Source organism: Loxodonta africana, chromosome 18, assembly GCF_030014295.1.
Source record: "Loxodonta africana isolate mLoxAfr1 chromosome 18, mLoxAfr1.hap2, whole genome shotgun sequence".
NCBI lineage: Eukaryota > Metazoa > Chordata > Mammalia > Proboscidea > Elephantidae > Loxodonta > Loxodonta africana.
In genome coordinates, this window is record NC_087359.1 from 32,783,969 (window position 1) to 32,808,672 (window position 24,704).

The 24,704-nt window shown below is 48.1% G+C and overlaps 1 protein-coding gene across 1 annotated transcript; it reads left to right on the plus strand.

The window, feature by feature from the left end:
- On the plus strand, nt 1-24,704 carry MPP3 (MAGUK p55 scaffold protein 3). The gene is made up of 18 exons (XM_064270312.1): nt 1-103; nt 213-382; nt 1,076-1,177; nt 2,656-2,736; nt 2,973-3,110; nt 5,595-5,676; nt 7,030-7,115; nt 8,480-8,554; nt 10,541-10,737; nt 12,775-12,839; nt 14,146-14,166; nt 14,766-14,807; nt 16,264-16,428; nt 16,532-16,612; nt 19,446-19,539; nt 19,723-19,831; nt 21,535-21,657; nt 24,282-24,704. Exons 1-18 carry the CDS (start codon nt 1-3, stop codon nt 24,456-24,458), a joined length of 1,911 nt encoding a protein of 636 aa, XP_064126382.1. The 3' UTR covers nt 24,459-24,704.

Below are 24,704 nucleotides of genomic sequence, written 5' to 3' on the forward strand. Positions count from 1 at the left end.
ATGCCGGTGCTGTCAGAAGACTCGGGTGAGTGCCCCCCACCCGGGCTGGTGCTTACCCGGCAGCCAGGGCTGGGGAGAAAGCAGGCTGCAGCTGATGCTGGTGGTCAGAAGCTGCCTTGCCTCTAAGCCCTGGGAATGAGAGCCTGGGGAGAGACTGTGCCCACGGCAGGCTCAAGTGTTGCTTGCGGGTCTACTGGGATCCTGAGGGGCAGGGAGTGTCCGTTGCATTGATTATTATTTTTTTTTTCTTACACTTTCCTCAGGTTTGCATGAAACCCTGGCTCTGCTGACCTCTCAGCTCAGGCCTGACTCCAACCACAAGGAGGAGATGGGCTTCCTGAGGGATGTGTTCAGCGAGAAAAGCCTCAGTTACTTAATGAAGGTAAAGTCCCATTGTATCTGGTTAGGATTTCTAGAGATCCCAGGGTGGTGCAAATGGTTTGCTCTAGGCTACTAACTGAAAGGTTGGAGTTCAAATCTACCTAGCAGTGCTGTGGAAGAAAGTCCTGACAATCTACTTCTATAAGATTAAAAACTAAAAACCAAACCATTGTTGTCAAGTCTAATTGGGACTCATAGCGACCCTATAGGGCAGAGTAGAACTGCCCCATAGGGTTTCCAAGGCTGTAAACCTTTTAAGGAAGCCAACTGCCACATGTTTCTCTTGTGGAGTGGCTGATGGGTTCAAACCGCCAACTTTTTGGTTAACAACCAAGCACTTAACCATTGGGCCACCAGGGCTCCTTTCCGTAATATTACAGCCCTTGAAAACCCTATGGAATGCAGTTCTACTCTGAAACATGGGGGACCACTAGGAGTCGGAATTGACTTAATGATGAGTTCAGTTGGTTTCCTAGCTGCCTGTGGTCCACAGAGGTCATCCTAGCCATTTCTCTGCCCCCAGAAAGGTCTTCCGTAGCCCAGCCAGGCAGGGCTTTCTCTTATGCCACACAGTTGGTGACCCAATCTGCAGGCCCAGATGTCTCTGCAGCTGTGGGTGGGGTGTGTGGTGTCTGGGATAAACCTGGGACAGCTGGCTTGGGTGTCCCCAGCCTGAAACCCACTGTCTTTGCAGATTCACGAGAAGCTCCGCTATTATGAGAGGCAAAGCCCCACCCCAGTCCTGCACAGCGCCATGGCGCTCGCTGAGGATGTAAGCCTGAGGTTTTTCCTTATGGTGTCACCTCACTCCCTGCCCTGTAGGGTCCCCTTATCTTGTCTTTCTGCCATTGCTTAGCCAAAGCACATCAGGAACTGGGACCCCCAAGAGATGTCTCCCTTCCTCCTCCTCGTCTTCCTTCCTGGGTTCCCTGACAGGCAGAAGGAACTCTGAGCCTTGGACTGAGCCCTGAGACATGATGACATGGGATGACCCCTTACTGTGTTCCTGAGAAAGTCTGTTTCCTCAGCTGTACACCTAGAGTGTTTGGATAGGATCAGCAGTTCCCAAACTGTTCTGAGGATGGGAGCTATGAATAGGGCAAAGAAGCATGTCTTGCCTGCACCTTCTGAGCCCACTGTGAAGTCCTGAAGCAAAGGACCCTGCGGTGCGCCCCGGCTTACAGGCTCATGCGTCTTTGCTTTTAAAGGAGTATCTGTTAGTTTCTTATGGACCTAGTGCTCTGGGCTGTGTGCTTTGGGAAAAGTTGGGCCAGTTGATTATCAAAGCCATTCCAGCCCTTGAATAAATGCACCTAACCCAGGAGATGGCCTGGTGTGGGATGGGTGCAGCCTGTGGGTGCAGGCCCCCAAGCCTCTCTCCACCATGGCATAGTGATTAGGAGCATGTTAGATACCTGGTTCCTGGGCTCAGTGCCGCCTTTGCTACTAGCTCTGTGATCTCAGACCAGTCACTCTCTGAGCCTCAATTTCCTCATCCATAAAATAGCACAACGATGAAGGACACAGGTGATAGAGCCAGAGAATCCCAAGTTCAAATCCTGCCTGTGCCACTTACGAGCTGTGCGACCTTGGGCAAAATATTTAATCTCCCTGAGCCTCAGGACTCTCGTCTGTAAAATGGCAAAATAATAGTACCTGTTTAATCTAGGTTTGTTGTGAGGATTAAATGAGAAGGTCCATATAAAGCAAAAAGCACACAGTCAGGGCTTAATACATTTAGATCCTCTTAGGATTTCCCTGTCCCTCGGTGATGCAGATGGTTAAACACTTGACTACTAGCTGAAAAGTTGGTAGTTCGAACCCACCCAGAGAAGCCTTGGAGGTAAGGCCTGGCGATCTGCTTTTGAGAGGTCACAGCCTTGAAAACCCTATGGAGCAGTTCTACTCTGCACACATGGGGTCGCTGTGAGTCGGAATCGACTCTATGGCAACAAGTTTTGTTTTGGTTTTGTTGTGAGGATTAAATGAGAAGGGCCGTATAAGGCAAACAACACACAGTTAGGGCTTAACAAGTTTAGCTTCTGTTAGGATTTCCCCTGCAGAGCTGCTCAGGTATCCTTTCCCTGGCATGGTTCCCCTGGGATCATCAGTCCTGGGGTGGTTGAGGGTCTTATGTACCCTGGTGCTGCATCAGTCCCTGGGAGGGCCCCTGGCTCTAAAGCCTAGGGAGCAGGGGTTTTCGCACAGAGCTCCCAGCAGGCTCGGGGCAGGGAGGCCCCCCCCGGCTGTCTGGCATTCTCTCATCTGCTCTAGGTGATGGAGGAGCTGCAGGCCGCCTCTGTGCATGGTGACGAGAGGGAACTGCTCCAGCTGCTGTCCACCCCCCACCTCAGGGTAGTCACGCTGCAGTCTCTGCCGGCCCCCGCCTCTTGTGGCTCCTGGGAGGGGGGCAGCAGGGTGTGCTAGGTCGTAGACTGAGAGACTCCTAGTGAGGGCCCCTCAGGGCCAGTGTCTGGGGTGGTGGTCTCTTTGGCATGAGATCTGAGACCACCAAACCCTGCCCAGGCAAGGCCATCTGACCCCTGGTGAGCTATAGGGCCAGCCCCCCATTTCTCTGACTTTCCTGACAGGCCATGCTAATGGTACATGACACGGTTGCCCAGAAGAATTTCGACCCTGTCCTCCCTCCTTTGCCTGATAATATTGACGAGGATTTTGAAGAGGAATCAGTGAAGATTGTCCGCCTGGTGAAGAACAAGGAACCCCTGGTATGTGGTGGCCACCTCTCTTCCCCATTCTGACCCTCTCCTTCCCACTACATCCCACCTTGGCCAGTACAAATGGGAAGGAATCCTCCTGAAGGCTTGGGAGTGAACGATGGCAGCTTTGTCAGGGCTTCCGCTAGTGCTAGTTCTTCTGGCAACTTTGTGGGCAGGGCACCCCTTTCTTTGTGGAATACAGCCCCCTCACTCCATGGCCAAGCTCCTTTGTGAGGTAAATAGCCTGCACGGTGGTACAGGGCGGTACAGGGCAGCCCTGACTGTCATGCTCTGAGCTGAAGATTGGCAAATCTAGCCCACCACCTGTTTTCATGAATAAAGTTTTACTGGAGCATGGTCACACCCATTTATTTACGTATTGTCTATGGCTGCCTTTATACTACAATGGCAGAGTCAAGTAATTGTGACAGACAATTAGGTCTGCAAAGCCTAAAATATTTATCTCCCCCTCCTGTCTGTGTTAAGGAGCCGTGTGGTGCGATGGTTAAGCACTTGGCTGCTCACCCAAAGGTGGATGGTTCAAACTCACCAGTGGCTCCATGGGAGAAAAGACCTGGTGATCTGCTCCCATAAAGATTACAGCCTACAAAACCCTATGGAGCATTTCTACTCCATCCTATAGGGTCACTATGAGTTGGAATTGACTCAACAGCACAGAAAACCTCTCCGAATACTGGAGTCCCTGGGTGGTACAAATGGTTAACAGTTAATGCGTGGCTGCTAACTGAAAGGTTGGAGGTTTGAGTACACCCAGAGGGGCTTAGGAAGAAAGTCTTGGTGACCTACTTTTAACAAATCAGCGCTTGAAAACCCCGTGGAACACAGTTCTACTCTGACACACGTGGGGTCACTGCGAGTCAGGAGGGACTCTACAGCTTTCCTTGAATACAATACTGAGGAAGCTCAGGGCACCAGGCATTCTTCACCTTAGCTCACAGATTGCTACCATTTTGGTCCCCGTTCGGTGCTGATTTATGGAGCAAAGGAAAAGTTGTTTATGAGATGGAGAGAAATGGTAGAAATCCAGAGAGAGAAATGGGTGCTTGACCAAGAGAATACTGCATCTGGTTTTCTCTATTTTCACTTGCACCAAATGACCTCAGAAGAGCTGCTTCTGCAAACAGATGAGGATTTCTCCCTTGCTTCCATTTCCTCATCTGCAAAATGGGACAGTAGTCAACTCAGCAAATGTATTGTGAGCCTTCCAGTGTGCCAGGCACAGTGTTGGGCTCTGGCACTTCAGAGATGAATGAGACTTAGTCCTTGCCCTTTAGGAGCTTGCGGGCTTACCAGGGAGGCAGAAAGTTATCAGGATCTAGTCTGAGGAGGGAGTGACTAGGGATGGGGTGGGGTGTAGGGAACACTTCTTGGAAGAGGTGATGCCTGGTCTGAATTCCTGAAAAAGCAAAAGGAGTTCGCCAGAAGGAAAAACGAGGGGAAGGGCATTACAAGCAGTAAGAATTGCATGTGCAAAACCAGGGGAAGGTCGACAGCAGCATGTATTCAGGGAACACTGAGCTGCCTGCTGTGACTAGGATGCCACATTTGAGGTTAGGAATGACCAAGGTGAGGCCAGAGAGCTTGGTGAAGTCAGATCATAAAGGGCCAGATTGTCCACAGCCAGTTGCTTAACTCGCCCCTGAAGACAGTGACAAGCTTTTAAACAAGGAGTGACGTCCTAGTCCCTGAGCTCTGGCTGGAGCATAATTGGTTCCCCTCAGCAACACCAAAGGGCCCCAGAACCCTGCAGTTTGTTATAGAGGAAGATTGAGAGTTTCCTGGCCTGTACTATCCTCATTAAATGTCCATGCGAGTGGCAGGGGGCTGTGATATGAAAGAGAAAACACTGGATTCAGAGTCACAAAAAGCTTTGCTCCTCACCAGCTGTATGACCTTGAGGAGGATGCTCAGCTTCTTTGAGCCCCAGTCCCTCATCTCTAAAGTGAGATTGCATTGTGCTTTGCAAACTGTAAAGTGCTGTGCTATATTCACGCAGGGGGCAGTGGCGGTGCAGTGGTAGAATTCTCGCCTTTCACGCAGGAGACCTGGGTTTGAATCCTGGCCAAGGCACCCCAAGTGCAGCCGCCACCCATCTGTCACTGGAGGCTTGTGTGTTGCTCTGATGTTGAACAGGTTTCAGCGGAGCTTCTAGACTAAGATGAACTAGGAAGAAAGGCCTGGCGATCTACTTCCCCAGAAACCTGCCAGTGAAAACCCTGTGGATAATAATGGTCTGATCCCATTGTGCATAGGGTTGCCATGAGTTGGGACCAGACTCGAAGGCAGCTAACAACAACTTGCTAATGTGAGATGTTAGTTTTATTGTGGCGCGTCCTCAGCTGGGTAAGTTCCTTACTGCTCTGCCCTCTAGGGCGGCAGAAGGAGGGACGGGAGGTTCTGTTGGGCTCCGTGAGTCTGGATCTGAGGTCTGGGGCTACTTCTTAGGACCTGTATGCTCTGTGTCTGATGCAGGGTGCTACCATCAGACGGGATGAGCACTCAGGGGCCGTTGTCGTGGCCAGGATCATGCGAGGTGGTGCAGCAGACCGGAGCGGTGAGTGGTGGCAACGCAAGCCTGGCTGAGGTAGCAGCCATGGTCCCAGAGCCTTCCACCCTTCAGCCACAAGTCTCCCACCCCTCTTCTATCTGGTTACCTGTTTGGGATATGCTTTGCTTTCTCATCTCCTTCCCAAACCCAGTAGAAATTTTAATTGTTTAAAAATAATCGCATGCATGGAGTACTTCGGGGGTGATCGGGAAGGAGCTCATGTGTTGGTTTAGGTTGAGGACTGTGAGAATTAAGCATAGTATGTGGGGTTGGCGGGTAAATCTTAACTGGGGGACAGTGGAGCTGCAGTTCCCCCCCTACCCCAGTTGCTGTAGCCAGCAAGCCACTATTACTGGAGGAAGAGTGTTCATCTGGCTTTGGGTGGAAAGCAGGTTGAGAACCACTGGTGTGTGGAAGAACTACTAAGCTGGGAGGCAAACCTCCTGGCCATTAGATTTGGTAGATCAGGGGTGGGCCCAAAATTCTGTATGTCTAACCAGCTCCCACCTGTTGCTGATGCTGCTGGCCCAGGGACCACGCCGAGTAGCAAATAAGGCCCTAATATGCAGAGACACTTGCCATTAAACCAGAAGTGAATAGATGGGTGTGTTTAATGCTCTTCGCTCTCACCTTGAAGTTTTCTCACTAAGACTTGGGAAGGACATTCTTGGAGTTTCCTGTAAACTCAAGAAGATGAAGAGTTAATGATGTTTTTCAAGAGGCAGAGGGTATAACAGAAAGAACACAGGCTGTCCACATCAAAAGAACTGAGCTTGAAGGAGCTGGGGTGGAGCAACGGTTAAGCCCCCAGTTGCTAACTGAAAGGCTGGCAGTGTGAACCCACGCAGTGGCTCTGCGGGAGAAAGACCTGGACATGTACTCCCTTGAAGATTAGCCTAGAAAACCCTATGGGGCAGTTGCACTCTGTCTCATGGGGTCGCTATGAGTTGAAACTGACTATGACTGCTCCTAACAACAGCAACATCCTCATCCCCACCCCAACCTGACCTCTGAACACAAAGCACACAAAAAATCTGTATTTCTTAAAAACAAACAAACAAACAAAAAAACTGCTTGAACAGCAGTTCCATTATTTCTCAGCAGCCTGGCCGTGGGCAAGCTATTTAATCTTTCTGGGGCTCAGATGACAACTTGTAAATTGGGGCTTTTCACCGGCTTGTTGTTAGGCTGTGATGATGTGGAAGAGGCACTCAGCACTCTAAAGGGGCTCAGTTCAGCCGAGTACCACTCACCATCTTTGGACTTCAAGGCTGCCTTTAGCGTGTTAGGTGGTCCCCAGCTCTGAGCGCCAGAGCTGGGCCCCTTCCTGTGCTGATGCCCTGCTGTGTCTTCTCCTAGGCCTGGTGCACGTTGGAGACGAGCTCCGAGAAGTGAATGGGATTGCAGTCCTGCACAAGAGGCCTGATGAGATCAGCCAGATTCTGGTCTGTGCTTGTGCGCTGCCTGGTGGCGTTCCCTGGAGACCTAAGCCAGGGCATTTCCTGGGGCCAGGCAGCTTCTGGCTCCACCTCCCTGTTTTTATGAGGAGGTGACTGGCGAAGTGCTCTCGGTGTGCCTAGTGGGGACAGGAGTGGAGCGTTCAGCCCACCTTCCTCTTTCTCAGACCGCCTCTTACCACACCCATCCACCCTGGCTCCCTTTCCTGGGGCTGCTTCTCCAGGACCCTCTCAACATGGCCTCTTCCAAAGGGGCCAAGGGAGCAAGGATTTTGAAGTCAGCTGGTCCTGAGTTCGAAACCTGCTTCTACCCCTTTTTAGTTGTACAACCTTGGACAAGTCATCGGATCATTCTGAGCTTCAGTTTCCTTTTCCATAAAGTAGGGACAGGGTTTGTCAGCCCATATGTGGTTTTCGTTAGGTTGTGAGTGTCTGGAAAAGGGTAAAGCACTTCACAGCTGTAAGGGGATTGTAGGATATTAAATGTTGGGACGAAAGCAACCTATACAGTCCATTTTGGGGAGTTGAAGTGAAATCTGAAATTTTTAAAAGCCCCAACCATAGTTTTGTCCTCTTTATGCTTGGGCATCCTGCCCCGACATAACACTCTTTGCTAAATTCTGATGGTTTTTAGGGGAGAAACAGGATGAGATCTGGAGAGAGGAGGCCCCCTCTCGAAGATGCCCCCTGCAGGAGACCTGGATTGCAGACAGATAAACCAGTTTTTTGCCCTCACTTCTCTGTCTGGTTCTGTACACCACCCTTCCTGTGCTCCAGAGCGAGTGGCCTGGGCTCTCTGTGTGGTGGATGCAGGGCTTTTGTGGTCTGGGAGCATCCATGGGCTCCCCAGTGAAGGGTGCAGTCTCTGTTGGTTGGAGGAGAGGGGAGCCTCGGAGAGGTCAGGGTAACCTGAGAGAGGAGAGCCCACTGGGGAAGATGGAAGGAAAGAGGGAAGTACCAATCAGGAATCAGCCCCAAATCGGGCAGGAAAGAGGAAAATGAAGCAGAAGCAGTTTGTTCAAATGACCACTGAGGAAAGAAGAAGGGGAGCCCCTTGAGGCACTGGCAGTCAGGAGGGATGGAGAGCTGGAATTTAATGCATGTATTATCCTTGAGTTCTCATTTAAAATCTTCTGTCCTTTTGTTCCATGAAAATACAGTCATGGTTTCAGGGCTTCTGAGTTTTGCTTCAGGTAATTCAGCCCAGGCCCCTTGTTGAAGACTGGGCCACAGGGCAGGCAGCACTTCTGACTGTCTTTCTGAACTTGAGTTTGTAGACCTGGGAAGTTAGACTTCAATTCAGGGAAGGTCAGACCAAGAAGGTGAGAAGCCCCTACTTTCTTCCTGTTCAGGCCCAGTCCCAGGGATCCATCACCCTGAAAATTATCCCGGCCACCCAGGAGGAGGACCGTTTGAAGGAGAGCAAGGTATGAGGGGCCAGGCTCAGGGTGCCCTGGCTGGGGGGCTGGAGGCAGTGGGGGGCTCTAGCCCAGCCTTCTGAAACCATCATCCTGGGAGAGATCATAGGTTTGGTCCTAGTAACGTGTGCCCAATAGAGAACTTTAATTAAGCCACAGAGTGATTCATTTGTTTGTACCCTGCCTTTTTCTAAATAGGATTTGACATGGCTTACTAATAAAAGACAAGGTTATTTTAACAGATAGAAAATCAGGGCCATGAAGAGGAGGAGTTACCAGGTATGCTGGATTCGGGACCAATTAAGCAACCGCCATTGGTTTAATTACTTGCTGGGTTTTTGAGCCCCCCTTTTGTGCCAGGCACAGAGATCCTGGAGAAAAAGATGAGTAACAGCTTCAAGGGTTCTGACTTCAGAGGGGGAGGCCAGGAAGTCTTTTATTGCTGTGTGAGAAGTGCTTCAGAAGGATTCTATACGAAGAGTTACAGGTACCTTGGAAGGCGTTCACAGTGTAGGGGTCACAGAATAGGACCAAGGCTTGAGGGAGGTGAAGATGAGAGAAGTTCCTGGTGAAAAAAAAAAGGGAGGGGATTTCAGGTAGAGGAGAGGGGTCTGCATACACAGAGGCTCAAGGGCACCATGGAGAGGAACATGTTGGGGATCAATGAGAAAGAGCCATGTGGTGGGCCCCAGTGAGAGGGTAATGGGGGTTGAGCTGGGAAGATGGTTTAAGACTACCTTCTGAATGGCTTCCAATGCTTTGTTGGAGGTTTTGGTTGTAATCCCTGCTTGGTCGGGGTCCCTTAGAAGCTGACCCTGAGGTAAGGATACAAATGCAAATAGTTTATTTGGGAGGTTACTCCAAGGAACACCAGTAAAGGAGTGGGGAAGGGAAGGCAGCCAATCCAATAAAGGGTATATCATCAAGGAAGTTACCACTGGAAAGTGGGCAACTGGAAATTAATTCCCACAATCTGTGGTCAAGAATTTCTTACTATTGTCTAACTGAATCTTTTCTCATTGGCACATAAAGGAATATGTTTGGATCTGTCTAAGGAAGCCCCCCAGCCTTCTTTTTTTTTTTTTTCTGTTTGCACTGAAGTAATTGGGCCAGTGTTCTGAAAATAGAAATAAAATAAATCCACGCCACTGAATTCTAGAAGATAGCAAGGAAGTATGACAAAATGCCACGTCCTTCTACCATCTTCTCTAGACGGATGACTCCAGGGTGAAGGGGAGAGTTGGGAGTTAGCTCTGTGTACTACAGATGAAGCAGAATAGAGCTACAGTAAAACCTTCAAAAGCCAGAACCTGTGTAAGGCAGAAACCTGTCAGAGAGGAAAACTAAAATATTTTCCATTAATAGAGAATGATAGAAAAATGGTAAGACTGCACCCTGTCAAAGGCAGAAAACTTGTGGGACCCAGAAAAACAAGGCAGTCCCATTGAGTTCCAGCTCTCACAGGTTTCACTGTATAAAAAATGTGGATGTCATTGCCCAATGAAAGGTGTGAGAAATCGGTAACAGTTTTATTGATATTGCGTGTACTCTAACATCTGGATTACTTATTTAGCAGGGTGCCACTGATTTCATTACAGGCAATTAGCATATCCAAAATAACATTTGAGTAACAAATTATGCTTGCTTTTACTTTTCATTTCCAGGACTAGTTTCTGCTTTGTGTTTGCTAAGAGGTGGTTATGAGGACAGCAGATCAGATAAATAAGGAAGTATTTTGGTTGGGAAGAGAAATATTAGTCATGGGCTCCATCTTTCAATTTTCTGACTCTTGATGGATTTCCTGGCTCTAATATCCGAATGGTTGAGAACAGTAAGATTAATGTGTGTACTGTGTTTCCGATTACCTTTCTGTTCTGGAGGCTACTTGTCCTTTCTAACTGTGAATGGCATTTGTTGTTTGACTTTTGATGAGAACATGAACACATCTGTGCTCCCATGGAGAGGAGCAGCCTCACTGGAGCCCTTCCTCTGCAGGTGTTCATGCGGGCCCTCTTCCACTATAACCCTCGGGAGGACCGGGCCATTCCCTGCCAGGAGGCAGGCCTGCCCTTCCAACGCAGGCAGGTTCTGGAGGTGGTGAGCCAGGACGACCCCACATGGTGGCAGGCCAAGAGAGTGGGGGATACCAACCTTCGAGCTGGACTTATCCCCTCCAAGCAGTTCCAGGAAAGGTGGGTCTGGGGTGTACTGTAGGGGGTGGTTCTATCGTAGATCCATAACCAACCTCCAAGTCTCTGTCATCACAACCAAAGGGGCATACTACTCTGTGTTGTTCCCTGAGGTGAGTACCAATTATGCTTGTGTTTGTTCTTCTTGTCCCATAACTAGGGATGATGGCTGTTTGGGATTTAAATAAACATATGGAGATTTACATTATGAGTACATATTTCATAATACATACTTAGAGAAAGTTGGGAAATAAAATATAAAAATAGAGAAAAGGAGAACTAGGAAAATTACCCAGTCTTGTCACTAAACAGCATAATTTTATTTCTTTCCTGTGCTTTTTATATGAGTGTTACAGAATTTGTGATCTTGCTTTTTTTTTTTTTTTTTGAACGTTTTGGCTTTTGCTTTTCCCACATTCTTACATATTATAGTGTGATTTTATTGGCTATATAATATTTTATCAGGGGATTTATCATTCATTCATAGGCAGCAAATATTTGTTATGAATTGAGCTGATCTCTTACGGGCCCCTGGGAACCCATGGTTTCTGCCCTGGAGGAGCTCACAGTTTATTGGAAAAGCCAAACGTTGTTCAAATGGTCACTTTATATAAATATGATGAGTGCTACGGAGGACATGGTTCTCTGCAAGTGTATACTAGGAGGGTTTACCCTCACGTGGGCGTGCAGGGGGAGCCCTGGTGAGGTGGTGGTTAAGTACTTAGCTGCTAACTAAAATGTTGGTGGCTTGAACCCACCAGCTGCTCAGAGGAAGAATGATATGGCTCTGCTTCTGTAAAGATTACAGCCTTGGAAGCCCTATGGGGCAGTTCTACTCTGTCCTATAGGGTTGCTATGAGTTGGAATTAACTTGACGGCAACAGATTTGGTTTTTTTTGTTTTGTTTTTTTTTTTTTCGGCACGCAGGGAAGGTTTCTCTGAGGAAGGGTTGTATGTAAGTGACTTCACTGTGGCTGCCCTTTTAGGCTGTCTCCAATTTTTCACTACTATTACTAGAAGGCTGCAATAATTATCTTGCACGTAGAGTGTTCCCATATTTCAGGTGATTTCCTTAAGTAGATTTCTAAAGTGTATGTAGATCTGAGTCAGAGGGTGTAGCATTTATAACCACATCACTTGGGGAAGTAATGACAGAACCTCAGGGTTCAGTTGCTCAGTGGCCCTCATTGTGTGGTCCCAGGCCATCAGGCTCAGAATCACCTGGGAACCTGTAAGAAATGCAAATTCTATGCCCCACGCCGGGCCTGCTGAATAGGAGTCTCCAGAGGTTGGCTCTGTGATCTTTGCTCCAACAAGTGTTCCAGGTGATTCTGAGATGCTGAAGTTTGAGAAATGTTGTGTTTCCTCAGGGCAGCCCCAGACCCTTCTACATCTTTGGCTTCACAGGTCTTGGCAAAATCTTACCAAGTGGTGTGGAGGAGGGCTGTTTAGCTGCATTTAAATGTGGAAATCTAGACGCCTCCAAGAGTCTTGGGACTTTTGTCTGACTCCAAGATGAGGCCTTGGTGGCTGCCTCTCCATTGACAGCCATACTGGATAATGTGGCAGGGCTGAAATCCCCGTTGTATGTGTGGAGGGACATTAAATTAGGGTCACTTCTACCCCCCCAGCCTCTTCTGGGAGTCATTCTGCTATTTTCCAGCTTCCTCTGCAAATGGGGGTGGTGATGGAGGTAAGAGTGAAGCAGGGGCTCACTTCCTGGGCAATCAGCCATAGAAAAGTAATGGCCGGCCATGGATGGTGGTCACTGGGCTAGAATCCTATGGGTGGCCATCTTGGGCTGGAAGAGGTTCTCCTAGAGCAAGAGACTTAGTTTCTTCTTCATTGTGAACAAATGAACTGTCCTCATGGAAGTATCCCCCTTTACAGGACTCAATGCCAGTCAGGAGGCCTCAGAGTGCCAGGCTTTGCCCACCTGCAGATCAGGCCTTGGTTTCCCCACATCTTCCAGAAGACTCCCTCTGACTGGTCCTCGTATTCCAGCTCATGGGCCCTGCCCATCCTCTTGTGTCTCCACAGGCGACTGAGCTACCGGAGAGCCACAGGCAACCTGCCGAGCCCCCAGAGCCTCAAGAAGCCCCTCTGTGAGTAGATTGGCAGGGGTGGTACTTTAGGGAGGGGCCAGGGTGAGGATGCAGGGGCTGCATGTCTGGTAGAAGTAGCCACTGGGCTGAAGGGGCACCCAGAGTCCTGTCTGAGCCTGCCGGCCTTCAGAGGGGTGAGGTAGGGGAAGCTGTTCCCTGGACAGGAACTTCTATATTTGGGGCCCATAAATAATATTGGGCAGCATGTTAATACCTCTCCCAAAATCGTATGCAAAATTCTATATATTTGTGTGTCCCAGCTTTCGTTAGATTCTCGGGGGACTTTCTCACCCTGAAAAGTTTAAGAACCACTGTTATTGGAAGGCAATGGAGATGGCTAGGAGTGATCCCATTCCTCTGTGTTAGGGTTGACAGATTTAGTGACTAAAAATACAGGAGGCTCAGTTAAATTTGAATTTCAAATAAGCAACAAATCGTTTTTTAGTATAAGTATATCCCATGTCACATGTGGGACATACTTATACTAGAAAATTATTTGTGGTTTCTCTAAATTCCAGTTTAACCGGGCAGCCTGTATTTTATCTGGCAACTCTCCTCTGTGTAGCACTTTACCTTTTAGAAAACACATCCATGAACCTTCTCGTCTTTTAATTGTAACCATTTTTTTTATAGCCTTGTGAAATAGGTAGAGGCGAGCATCCCCTTTTCCCAGATGGAAAACAGAGGTTCATGCGGTTAAGTGATGGGAGCTGGGCCACATTTTCAGAGGGCCTGTGATCAGAGCCCCTGTAGAGAAAGGAAGCTTTTCCAAGGTGTGACCTTTTTTTGGACCAGGAGGGCTAGTGTTCAAGTGAGGGACCCAAGGAGGCGCCAGGTGGCCAGTGTGGAGATGGCTCCCAGCTCTGCCCACCCCATCCTCTGGCATCTGCATTTGCCCAGGAGAGCCTTAAACCCCAACAGAGAGCCAGCAGGCCCTAGTCCCACTGCAGACACCCTAGGGTGAGCCACTCTCTGGCTCCATGGCCATGGCCAATGACCACTTTCCAGATTTGTCTCAAATTGGAGGGGCAGCTGAGTCAATTGGCCTCAAGGAAGCTGCTTAAGATGCCAGGGATGAACTGGCTTTCTTTGGCCTACTAATGAGACACACAGGAAGACTAATTAGAGCAGTTCTTGGAATTTAATAACGCACCACAGCTTGGATCTCAGGTTTGTAGGGGAGAAAGGAGGAGGGGCCAGATGGAGGGCCTCTTAGGCACATGGGGCTGCGGCTGCCTCTCAGCCATAGGGCCTCCCGGTTCCCCTCCACTAATGCTGTTCCATCTGTCTCTTGTGCAAACCGCAGATGATCAGCCTTGTGACAAAGGTAGGCCTGGTCTTTGTCCCCTGTGCACATGGGTGAGGCCCCTTTCCCATGGAATGCTGGAGGGCTTGTTTTCCTCCCCCTTTATGGGTGGCTGGCCCCTCTGCTCTGCCAGCTGGACCTGCCTGTTCCTTGAGGCGTGTGGAGACAGTGGGGATGAGAGGCAAGGCCTGGGAGCCCCTCCTGCCCTCCTGGCACACAGGGCCCAGCCTGCCCGGATGCTGGCTGTGCTGGCTATGTAGCCGGGCAAGGCAGGAGGCAGGAGGTGGGGGAGGGGAGCAGGGAGGAGTGATATGTCCATCTTTATTCATATGCACCCCAACTCAAAGGGGCTGTGAAGGAGCCTGCTGGCCCAGAGGAACCCAACAGGGCCTGGAAGGGCTATTTGGGGCCTAAGTTTGGAGAACTGAGCAGAACAGAAGAACTTGCTCTCCTGGGGGCGGCCAGGACACAGGATTCCTCCTGAGCCCTCCTGAGGCACCATCCCCGAGGGCTCTGCCTGGCCATCCAGGGGCGGCATACTAGGTGGCCCTCGCACGGCCCTTCTGGGCCAGGGTGTGTCTAGCTCTACTCACTGGTCTCTCTCTATGTTTGATTCCCAGAGACCTGTGACTGTGAGGGATACCTTAGAGGGCATTACGTGGGTAAGTATTGGGGCTCTTACGTGATACACCTTACCCATGCACAGCCCCACCTCGGGCTCCTGGGTCAGGGGGAGACGTTGGCAGAGTGAACCGAGCCCAGGAGCTCTTCAAGAGCAGCTGAGCCTGTCGAACCCATATCTCCCTTCTGGCTCTGTCAGCCAGGCCTTGGGACCCCCACCCCAGCTTTCACCTAGCCCCTGGGAGCGGAGGGAACGCTGGCAGGACGAGGCCCCAAATGGGATATATGGTGATTGGGAGGCAAAGGACACGGACCGCTAAATTCAAAGCAATTTTATTTTGTTGTAATCATGGTAGCTTCTTCAGTGTTAACGCCACAACTATGCAGTGATGGATGATTTTCCTAGTCTCCAAAATGCCTTCACTTCCGTTATTTTGGTCAGTCTTTTCGAAGGCCTGAGAGACAAAGCAGAAACCCTGGTGGCTTAGCGGTTAAGTGCTACAGCTGCTAACCAAAAAGTCGGCAGTTCAAATCCACCAGGCGCTCCTTGGAAACTCTATGGGACAGTTCTACTCTGTTCTACAGGGTTGCTGTGAGTCAGAATCGACTCGATGGCAACAGGTTTGATTTTGGTTTTAGAGAAATAATTTCAAATCTACTGAAAAGTTGTAAGAATTGTATGGAGAACTCTGATATTCTGTACCCAGATTCATTGATTGTTAAGCGCTCAGCTGTTAACTGAAAGGTTGGTGGTTCAAACCCACCAGCCACTCCGAAGGAGAAAGATGTGCAGTATGCTTCCATAAAAATGGAAACCCTATGGGCCAGCTCTACCCTGTCGTATAGGGTTGCTATGAGTTGGAATTGACCTGATGGCAACAGGCTTGGCTTTTCTTTTTTCAACCATATTTACTTTATCATTCCATTTTTCTACACATACACATATTTTTTTTCCCTGAGCCAATTTGCGGACTGAGTCAGTTGTGGTCATTGTGTCCTTTTCCTCTAAATACCTCAGCATGTATGTCCTAAGAACAAGGGCATTCTTTTATAGAACCTCAGGGCAATTAGCATCTTCTGGGAATGAAACATCCCTACATTCTATTAACTAGAATACTGTTCATTTCCTCATTGTCCCAGTAATGTCCTTTATGGCATTTTCCCCTTGCAGGGTCTGATCTAGGACCACATGTTGCTTTTGTAGATCTGTATCCCATTTCACAGATAAGAGAATTGAGGGTCAGAGAAGTGAAAAGATTTGCCCAAGGTCAGTCACATGCCAAGGAAAACAGTGACCTTGAACCCCAGTTTTTGGATACTAGGTGGTCACTTTTTCATCATGTTACCGTGCTTCCCAAACAACCTCCTTCCTGTAGTGGGAAGCAGTTAGGAGAGGCTGGTGAGGCTAAGTCCTACCTGCCAGGTCTGGCCAGATAAAGTCCTTACTGGGAGATCCTGGGGCAAATGGCCAGGTGTCCCTCTGTCCCTCCCTGCAAGCTGGCCTTCGGAGGAGCTTCCGGCTGGGCCGCAGGGAGAGGCTGGGCAGCTCACAGGAAGGAAAGACACCCGCAGTTGCTGAGTCTCCGGAGCTACTAACCTACGAGGAGGTGGCCAGATACCAGCACCAGCCCGGCGAGAGGTCACGCCTGGTGGTTCTGATTGGTAGGTGATGTCCTGGGCCTCCAAGGAATGGGGCGATGTCTTCCTGGAGAAGTGGGATGGGAACTCAGTGAGAACTCTGGTCAGCCTCTCCTTTGCTTCCCAGGGTCTCTGGGGGCCCGACTGCACGAGCTGAAGCAGAAGGTGGTGGCAGAGAACCCACAGCACTTTGGCGTTGCTGTTCCACGTAAGAGGGCCCACATGGGCATGTGTGTATGTGTACATGCGTGTGAGTATTTCATGGGCATGTAACTCCCCATATCCATCCTAATCCTTACTTTGAGTCTGAGAGACCTGCAAACACTACCTACTGTGGGCATATTGTGGGACCATGTGGTCTACTAGGACCCTCTGAGGCAGAAGCTGGAAAACTAACTGTTCAGTTTCTGCCTGGGGTGGGAGGTGAGTCCAGAGCACATTGCAGGCAAAGTGGCAGACTTTGACACTGAGAAGGAGGTTTCTCAGGCAGTGAGGATGGTCTAGCCTTCTCTTCACAATGACCCTGACCTCCTGTGGCCTCAGCACCTTTGTTTGGGTAAGAGAGCAGTTCAGGGAAGCTGGGGAGCTAGGTGAAAGACATTGCTTGGGCACTCCCTTTTAGCTGGATTCCAGCCTCATCAGGGTGGCTGAGTACAGTCCTGGTGATAACACCCTCCTGATTCCCGAGACTTCCTCCCGCTAGAGGCAGCCAGGGATACTGAGGTTTAGTGGGCAGGAAGTCCTGGTTCCAAATGTGGTGATGAGGAGAATGAAAAATGCCAGGTACTATGTCAAGAACATTTATGTGCAATAACTCAGTCAGCCTCCCAGTAACTCAAGATTTTTGTCATCATGTACTGCAGAAGACACTGAGGCTCAGAGAGGTTAAATAACCTTCCCAGTGTCACACAGTAAGTAAGTGGTGGAGTGAAGATTTGAATCCAGGTAGCTCAGCCCCAGAGTCACATTCTTTTTGTGTGTGTGTGTGCTTTAGGTGAAAGTTTATAGAGCAAATTAGCTTCTCTTTAAACAGTTAATACACAGATTGTTTTGTGACATTGGTGGCCAACCCATCTATGTGTCAACATTCTCCCCTTCCTCACCCCAGTTTCATTGTTTCCATTGGTCCAGTTGTCCTGTCTCTTCCTCCTTCCTGCCTTCTCGTCTTTGCTTTTGGACTGGTGTGCCCATTAGTCTCGATACATGATTGAACTACGGAGCACGTTCCTCATGTGTTATTGTTGGCCCTATTGACCTGTCTAACCTTTAGCTGAAGGGTGAACCTTGAGAGTGCCTTTGGTACTAAGTTGAAAGGGTGTCCAGGGGTCATTTTCTTGGAGTTTCAGAGCCACATTCTTAACTAGGCTGCATAATGGTGTCTCACTTGCTGCCTGGCACTTGCTGCCCTTGACTGTCCTTTTCTTCTCTAAGACTCACTCTCAGTCCATTTGGACTCAGAGGGATGCAGTGTGGGTGCCCAGTGGCCATCGAGAGGGGATGCTGTGGTGGTGGTAAAGAAACTTTTCCAGAGAGCTTTGGGGCAGGGCACCTGTAAAATCTTTGCTTTGTCACACTGCTTTCCTCTGGGCCCGCAGCCTCATCTAGGGGTTGTCAGACTGTCCTTTAGAGCGCAGCTTGAAGTGGTGGGGGTGAGGGAGGCCATTCTGGTAGCATTTATAATGGACCAGGTAGGTTCCAGGGGGCCTCGGCCTTCCAGACTGATAAGATGGACCGAAATAGGACATGCGGAAGTTGCTCAGAGGTCCTTTAGAAACCCCCAGGCCCATCCTCCAGAGGACAACCTGGATGGTCAGGCCTACTTGCTTCTGATCACTCCACAGACAGATGACTTTTCCCCTTGTTTTTAAGCACTGGAGGAGTAAAGAAGGCTTCCCAGAAGTGGTAAATTTTATGCTGGGTTTTGCAGGATGAATAGGAGTTTTCCAGGCAGAGGAGACAGGAAAGGCTGTTTATACAGCAGGAACAACATGTGTAAAGGGATGAAGGTGCAACCAATAGTAGCAGTGTTGGGGACTGGGGAGAAGTTCGTGTGGTGGGAGGTGAACCTGAGCTGGAGGTTGGGGAGATCACGAAGGGTCTTACATACTCAGCTAAGGTGTCTAGAATGTAATTAGTGGGTAAATAAAAGTTCTAAGCAAGGGGATGACATGGTCAGAAAAATGAGCCCAGTGGCTTTGCCAGAGGTTGGACTAAAATGCCACACGTGTGTAGAATACAAAAGCATCCCCCTGGGTGGCCCCCAAGGGCTAGAAAACACTGTTCTCCAAAACCTCATCTTTTGTTTTGGAATGCTCTGGAAAAAGCTGTGTATTGCTTCAGATGTGCTCATGTTCAGTGGAGGACCTGATTTTCCCCAGGAGAGCACACCTCAATTTTATTATGGAAAACAGTGGGAAAATGCTACGTGTTTTGAAATTATTTGAGAGCCAGCTTTACTGAAACACATGTAGTCCATAAAGGGTCATCTGTCTTCATGCCTCATTTTCTATCAAAATGAGACTCGAATAAGGAATTAAAAGCGTATACTTGGCAGGGTCATCTGTGTCTGTGCCCCCTTTGCTCTCAAAAAGAAAAACAATTAAGATATAAAAGCTTAGAACTAGGGATCCTTTAAGTGATTCTTTAAGAGCTACGGCATTTATGAGGCAATGTAGCAGAGAGGTTAAGAGCGTATGCTTGCATGAGATGGAGAGACCTAGATTCAGACTCCCACCCTGTGACCAGCTGACTGTGGGACGTTGGGCATGGCGAGGTGCTTAACCTCTCTGCGCCTGTTTCATCTACTGTGAAATGGGAGGAGGCTTCATTTTGCCTACAACAAAGAGTTGTTGTGAGAATCAATATGCCTGGAAAGAACACAGTGCCTGGCACACAAGGAACACTCTGTGAGTGGAAGTGGTTGATTTACACAGGACAAATCAGCGATGAATTTCCAAAAGGGCTAAGGGCACAGGCTTGCTGCTGTGCCGCTCACCGTGAAGCAATAGGTCTTCGCCCACCTTTCATTCTTTTTTCTTAAGATACCACCAGGTCCCGAAAGAGCCACGAGAAGGAGGGAGTGGAATATCACTTTGTCTCTAAGCAAGCGTTTGAGGCTGACTTACACCACAACAAGTACGTTGGCTCTCTGTGTAGCTGTGTGTCTTTTGTCCAGTGTCCCGCTTGACTTCCTGGGAAGGCTTCCAAAAAGGATGGGGGAAGTGGGAGAGAGCCCCTGTTGGGAAGTCTGTTCAACCTTCTTTGCTAATGTAGGAAATCAGGAACTAAAGGCCTTCTTTCCCTTTGCTGGTGTTTCAGGTTCCTGGAACATGGCGAATATAAGGAGAATCTCTATGGGACCAGCCTGGAGGCCATTCAGGCTGTCATAGCCAAAAACAAAGTTTGTTTGGTGGACGTGGAGCCAGAAGTGAGTTCCTAGGCTAGCTGGGCATTTCCAGTTGATAGGATTTCTAAGCCAGGGGACTGTATCTTTTGCAGAACCCTTGACCTAAGTCAGGAATTTTTAGTCCAGAGCAGTGGGTGTTAAATTTTCCAGGATCTCCCTTTGAGAATTGAATGAAAGCTATACACCCCGAAAAGTGCACCTATCTACACAAATACTGCATTTAACTGTAGGGAGCTCATGGACCCACAGACCCAGGAGAGTAACCCCTGCATGGAATAAGTCACACAGTAGATGTGGCCAATTGTGACATAGAATTAGATGTAAATACCCAGGCAGAGACAGCATTAGTGCTTCAGTGGTGGAATTCTGGCCTTCTATGCTGGAGACCCGGGATCAATTCCCAACCAGTGCTCCTCATACACAGCCACCACCCTTCTGTTTGTGGAGGCTTGTATGTTGCTATGACGCTGAACAGGTTTCAGCAAAGCTTCTGGACTAAGACTAGGAAGAAAGGCCTGGTAATCTACCTCTGAAAAAAATCAGCCAGTGAAAACCCTATGGATCACAATGGTCCAATCTACAACCAATCATGGGGATGGCAGAGTGTTGGGCAGCAGTTTGTTCCATTGTTCATGAGGTCGTGAGTCAGGGGCAGACTTGACAGCAGCTAACAACAACAACAACCCAGGCAGAAGCTGGTGCTAAGCTCTGGGCATCAGGCCACCCCTGTCCCCAACCATGACAAGGGGAATCAGTGGTTTAGGGAACCACTGAGGAGGGCAGTCAGGAGAGCAGTTTGAGAGGCTGCCTTCTTTACAGGGAAACCGTACTCCACAAAGTGCTTCAAAAACATTTCTAGTGCTGCCCACCCAGCATGCCATGAGCTTGGCTGGGGCTTGACCACGTTTTCAACCTTGTTTTTGAGAAAAACTTCCAAGCTTTGAACTCAACCTAGGGATTTTCTTTTCCTGCTGTAGAAACAGAGCTATGATTTTATGATATAAACTGTCGGTGTCGTTTTACAGAAGTTTGCTTGGAACATATTCCAAAAACACATTGTGCCTATGAAGACAAACCCCTCACTAATTTTTTTTTAGGAGATGGTAGTTGAGATTAAAAGTCTGTATTTCAGTTGTATTTAAAGGAAACTGATTTTATTGGTTTTACGTGCAGACAGTACATATTGCAGTTCAATACTAGCGTTTTCAAACAGAGAAAATGCAATGAATGATTAACAGGGTGATTTGCTTACAGGAAATCTTCTGAAGTCTTTAAGTTTCGTTTCAAGTGATCTCTTAGGTAGTCTCTTCATTTGCTTAGCAAACCTTTTTTTCTTTGAATATCATAGGTGGCCTAAGTGATAGCAGAAATTTTGTGTTAATGCAGTACAAATCAATGACGTCTGCCTAAATATATACACACTGAGTCTCTTGCATCAGGCATGGGCAGGTGGAGAAGGGCTTGAGAGGGTTAATTAGAGCCTGAAGAACCCTCCGTTCTCAGTGTGGGGGATCAGCTGAGTCCAGTGTCAAAGTGGAGGAAATGAGCAGTTGCTCTGCACAGTTGAAGTCCTTTGTTGTGTGACCAATGTGATCAGGACCTTTGCCACTGAGGTCATGCGATTGAGGTGCACGGTTCTTGAGCCTTTAAAAAGTATATTTCCCAATAATAGATAAAAAGTGTATAATAAAAAGTGTATAATATTCTTGAGCCTTCTTTCCCAGGCACTGAAACAACTGAGGACCTCAGAGTTCAAACCCTATGTTATATTTGTAAAGCCTGCAATTCAGGAAAAAAGGAAGACGCCTCCTATGTCCCCGGCATTTGAGGCCATGGCAGCTCCACTTGTAAGCATAACGTTGATCATTTTTTTTCTGAAGGCCTAAGAGGGGCTGTTACAGGGAGTGCTCCCAGCTGTGTGAGGGTGCTCGCAGCTGAAGCGGGATGAAGGATGGAACTGCTGCTCAAGACGGTCTTTCCATTCTGTCTGTTGGTGACACTTAGAGAAGAGGGTCACAAGACCAGAAGGCTCGGGGCCGGGGAAGGGACAGCCAGAAGTACTCCCAATCCAGGCAGGGGTGGCTTTGTCTGGGCTTACTCTCACATAAGTCCCTTCTCCAGCAATAGGAGTCTGACATCTGTCTAGGACCTGATGAACTTCTAAACCAAACCCAAGTATTTTTTAATTGAAACACCATCTAACAAGGTTATTGTCATTGTTTTCCAAATAACCACCTGATAAACCAGTTTGAAAAGGAGCCCTGGTGGCAGAGTGGTTAAGCATTCAGCTGCTAACCAAAAGGCCGTTGATTCAAACCCCCCACCACTCCACAGGAGAAAGGTGTAGCAGTCTGCTTTTGTAAAGATTACAGCCTTAGTAACCCAATGGGGCAGGTCTACTCTGTCCTATAGGGTCACTGTGGGTCAGATTCGACTTGACAACATGGGTTAAACCAGTTTGAAAGGAGCTTTGGTGGCAAAATGGTCAAGTGATCAGCTGCTAACCCAAAGCTTGGTGGTTTGAACCCATCCGGTGGTTCCACGAGAGAAAGACCTGGCGATCTGCTCTTATAAAGATTAGAGCCTAGAAAACACTATCGGACAGTTCTCCTCTGTCATGTGGGGTCTCTAGGAGTTGAAATCGACTCAGCGGCACCCAACAACAATAAACCAGTTTGAACCAGAAGAAGATTAAACTGTTTCTAAAACTACTGGATGGGATAATCCAGCGTGTTCCTAAGGGCACTTCTGATTCACTGGCATAGACTTCTTGTTGAGCCCAGTCCACGTCAGGACCTCCACCCCAAACCTAATAGTTTTAGCAGAGCTTTCCTAGAGAGACATGGGATTAGTACCCCAATTTACCTAGCTTTCAAAAGGGTCAGTTAGGGGAATGAGCTGGAAGTTGTCATGGGGAAGAAGGGGAAGAAGCAATCCAGTTTCAGAACAGACTTTCTTGCTGGCCAATATAGCTGTTCGATCTGAAGGACACCCTCTCCGATCCTTCCCCTTGGTCAAGAAGCTCCCACCAAGAAAAGATTTTGATTCATCCTAGTTCATACAAATTCTTTTTATAATAGTCCACACTGATCAAATTACTTAGAATGACGGGGCTAGAAGGAACATTAGAGGTCTTCCTCTTTAGAAACTCTAGGGAGAACACTTACTTAGAAACGAACGAAATGGTTCTAGAACCACTTAGAAACTGAGCATGTTCAACATAATGTTGTTAATAACAAAACAAAAAAACTCATTGCAATTGAGTTGACTCTGACTCATAGTGACTACAGGACAAAGTCGAACTGCCTCATAGGGTTTCCAAGGCTGTAATCCTTACAGAAGCAGATTGCCACATCTTTTTCCTGGTGGGTTCAAACTGCTGACCTTTTGGTTAGCAGCCAAGTGCTTAACCACTGCGCCACCAGGGCTCCTTGCTGTTAATAACAACAAACAAAAAAATGGGAAACAACCTAAATGTCCAATAGTGGGGGCTCAGTTCAACACATTCCAATATTACATGATATTCACAGGACGGAATGGGATACTATACAGCCAATTAAGTCACGTTATTGAGGAATATTTGATGACATAGCCAAATACAATAAAATATTAAATGAAAACAAATCTGAAAATATGATTCTAATTTTGTCGCACACAAAGAAAATACACCAAAATGCTAAAGGTTGTTCTCCCTGGCTTATGGTCTCATGACTAATTTTTCTTTTCTGTTTAACTATGTGGGTTTTGGCAGGGGGGAAGGGGAGGTTAACAGCTTTTTTGAGATACAATTCAAAGTGTGTCTCAAAGTGTGTAATTTTAAAGTGTATAATTCATTAGTTTTTAGCATACTCAGAGTTATGCAGTCCTCACCACAATCACTTTTCGAACGTGTTCATCACCCCCAAATGAAACCCGATACCCATATCAGCGGTCACTCCCAACTCCTCCCCAGCCCTCAGCAACTGTCTCTGTAATTTTGCCATTCTGGACGTTTTATATGAATGGAATCATATGATATGTGGCCTTTTGTGTCTGACTTCTTTCATTTAGCATAATGTTTTCGAGGTTCATCCATGTTATAGCGTATATCAGTACTTCATTCCTTTTCATTGCCAAATAATATTCCAGTGTATAGAATACTACGCTTTCTTTATCAATTCATCAATTGATGGACCTTTGGGTTGTTTCCACTTTTTGGCTGTTATGAATGATGCTGCTATGAACATTTGTGTGGATATACGATGATATTTACTGCCCATTAGCTTTCTTAGAATTTTGATTTGATGTTGTAGGTACACTCTGCTCATGTATACACAATTTGTTATTAACAGGGCATAATCATCCACTTATCACTTACAAATTCAAGGTCAGGACAGTGCCTAAGACCATGATCCCATAGCCTTTGTAATGTAGGCTTCTGACTTTGGGGGAGAACAATCCAGTTGCTGGCTAACTGCCCCTGTCCTTGCAGGACGAGGAGCAGCAGGAGATGGTCGCCTCTGCCGCCTTCATAGACCAGCATTACGGGCACCTGGTGGACACCGTGCTGGTGAAGGAGGATCTCCAGGGCGCATACAGCCAGCTCAAAGTGATTTTGGAGAAGCTGAACAAGGACATTCACTGGGTACCTGTCAGTTGGGTCAGGTAACTCTATCCTAGAACATCCTGGCTGGAGCGGACCTTGAAGACCATCTAGTCTGGCCACCTTCATTTTACCATCAAGGAATCTCAAGCATGGGGAGGGGAGAAATTCCCCATGTACTCCGTCATCAAGAAGAGGATAAGTGGGAAGTCTTATTTGTGGTTGGCTTTTTCTGTTGTTTTTCAGAAAATACGACTGGAAAGGGGCATATCACAAAGTAACACGTTTCATTCATTAAAGTATCACAGGCAA